The sequence below is a fragment of the Cryptomeria japonica genome, chromosome 7 (assembly GCF_030272615.1).
Source record: "Cryptomeria japonica chromosome 7, Sugi_1.0, whole genome shotgun sequence".
Taxonomy (NCBI): Eukaryota; Viridiplantae; Streptophyta; class Pinopsida; order Cupressales; family Cupressaceae; genus Cryptomeria; species Cryptomeria japonica.
In genome coordinates this window covers 131,315,844-131,317,293 of record NC_081411.1, presented here as the reverse complement: position 1 = coordinate 131,317,293, position 1,450 = coordinate 131,315,844, and the positions used below count along the sequence as shown (strand labels likewise).

At 37.9% G+C, this 1,450-nt stretch overlaps 1 protein-coding gene across 1 annotated transcript; it reads left to right on the top strand.

The window, feature by feature from the left end:
- LOC131856512 (uncharacterized) lies at window positions 1–606 on the top strand. The gene has a single exon (XM_059208326.1). It carries the CDS (start codon window positions 1–3, stop codon window positions 604–606), a length of 606 nt encoding a protein of 201 aa, XP_059064309.1.
- Window positions 607–1,450: the final 844 nt, after the last annotated feature.

Sequence of the window (1,450 nt, the reverse complement as noted above, 5' to 3'; positions counted from 1 at the left end):
ATGGCGTCAATTCACAACATTGTCCGTGCAAAGTTGAACTTGCTTCCCAATGGCTTGAAGCAGCTTCACGGCTACACTCCAGGAGCCTCGAAAACACAGCCACTCACGCTACGCCCTTTCCGCGAGGATGACCTCGATGACTTCTATGGATGGGCGGGAGACGATGCAGTCACCTGCTTTATGACATGGGAAACCTTTCCCAACATAGAAAGCGCGAGGCAATTTCTGATGACAGTTATAATCCCTCACCCCTGGTTCAGGGCCATCTGCATTAATGACAAGGCCGTGGGTCACGTTCTGCTCAAACAAGGCGCTGGAAGTCATAGCTGCCGTGCTGAGCTGGGCTACGCTGTGAGCAGAAACTACTGGGGCGTGGGCATTGCTACTGAAGCTGTCATGCGGGCTGTTCAGGCCGGGTTTTCCGAGCTTCCAGGACTGAGACGCATTCAAGCCATAGTGCTACCTGAGAATCTGCCTTCGCAGAAGGTGGTCGAAAAGGCTGGGTTTACTAGAGAGTGCCTGCTTCGACGCTATATCAAGATTCGTGAGAACGTCCGAGACTGTATTCTTTACAGTTATATTTTACCTGCTGCTTCCTCTTCTTAATCAGGTGAGAACTTGCCCACATGGATATTCTAGCAGTGCTGTAGTCTTTATTCAAAGACAGAATGGATATATTATTAGTATGTACTGGAATAAGATGAAGTTTACGATCTTCATCACAGTCCTACCTTGTGGGTATCTCCATTCCACCCGAAGTGTAAGCATAAGTATTTGACTAAATTAGTATTATTATTATTATTAGTAGTATTTGTGGAGTGCACTGTAGACTAGCATGGAAGTTCTTCTATAGTTATAATAGTAGTAATTGTTGTTTTAAATGTTTTTAAATATTATTATTTTGAGATGAGTAATTATAGTGATAGTATAGGGTGGAGTGTAATGATGGGAGTATGTTAATTGTTAATCAAAGAATATAAAAATTAAATATTAAATAGCTGACAAAGTAATATATAATATAAATATAAATACTAATAATTAAAAAATGTATATATATAACACAAATCAATGGATAAATTTTCAAAAAACGAGTGTTAAAAAATAGTTACTAGCTAAGATTGAAAGAATGAAGGTGTCATGAAGAAAAAATAAATCAAAAATCAAAGCATTAAAATCACAAATCATTTTCACAAAAGAATAAAGATATTATAGAAAAAATAAACAATAAATAATAAAAAAATCAAAAATCACAAGTCTCTACATGGAAAAATAATAGTCATAATCACAATGTCATTTACTCTTGCGGCTATGAATTTTGCTTTGCCCACAACTAAAGGACGCCAATGTTCGTTGTCTCCTCTCCACAATGTTAGCATCTAGTTTATTGGGTGATTGTCTTGGCTATCAATGATTCAATGGTTATTTCTCTAGTGGTAGCCTTTCATTCTTA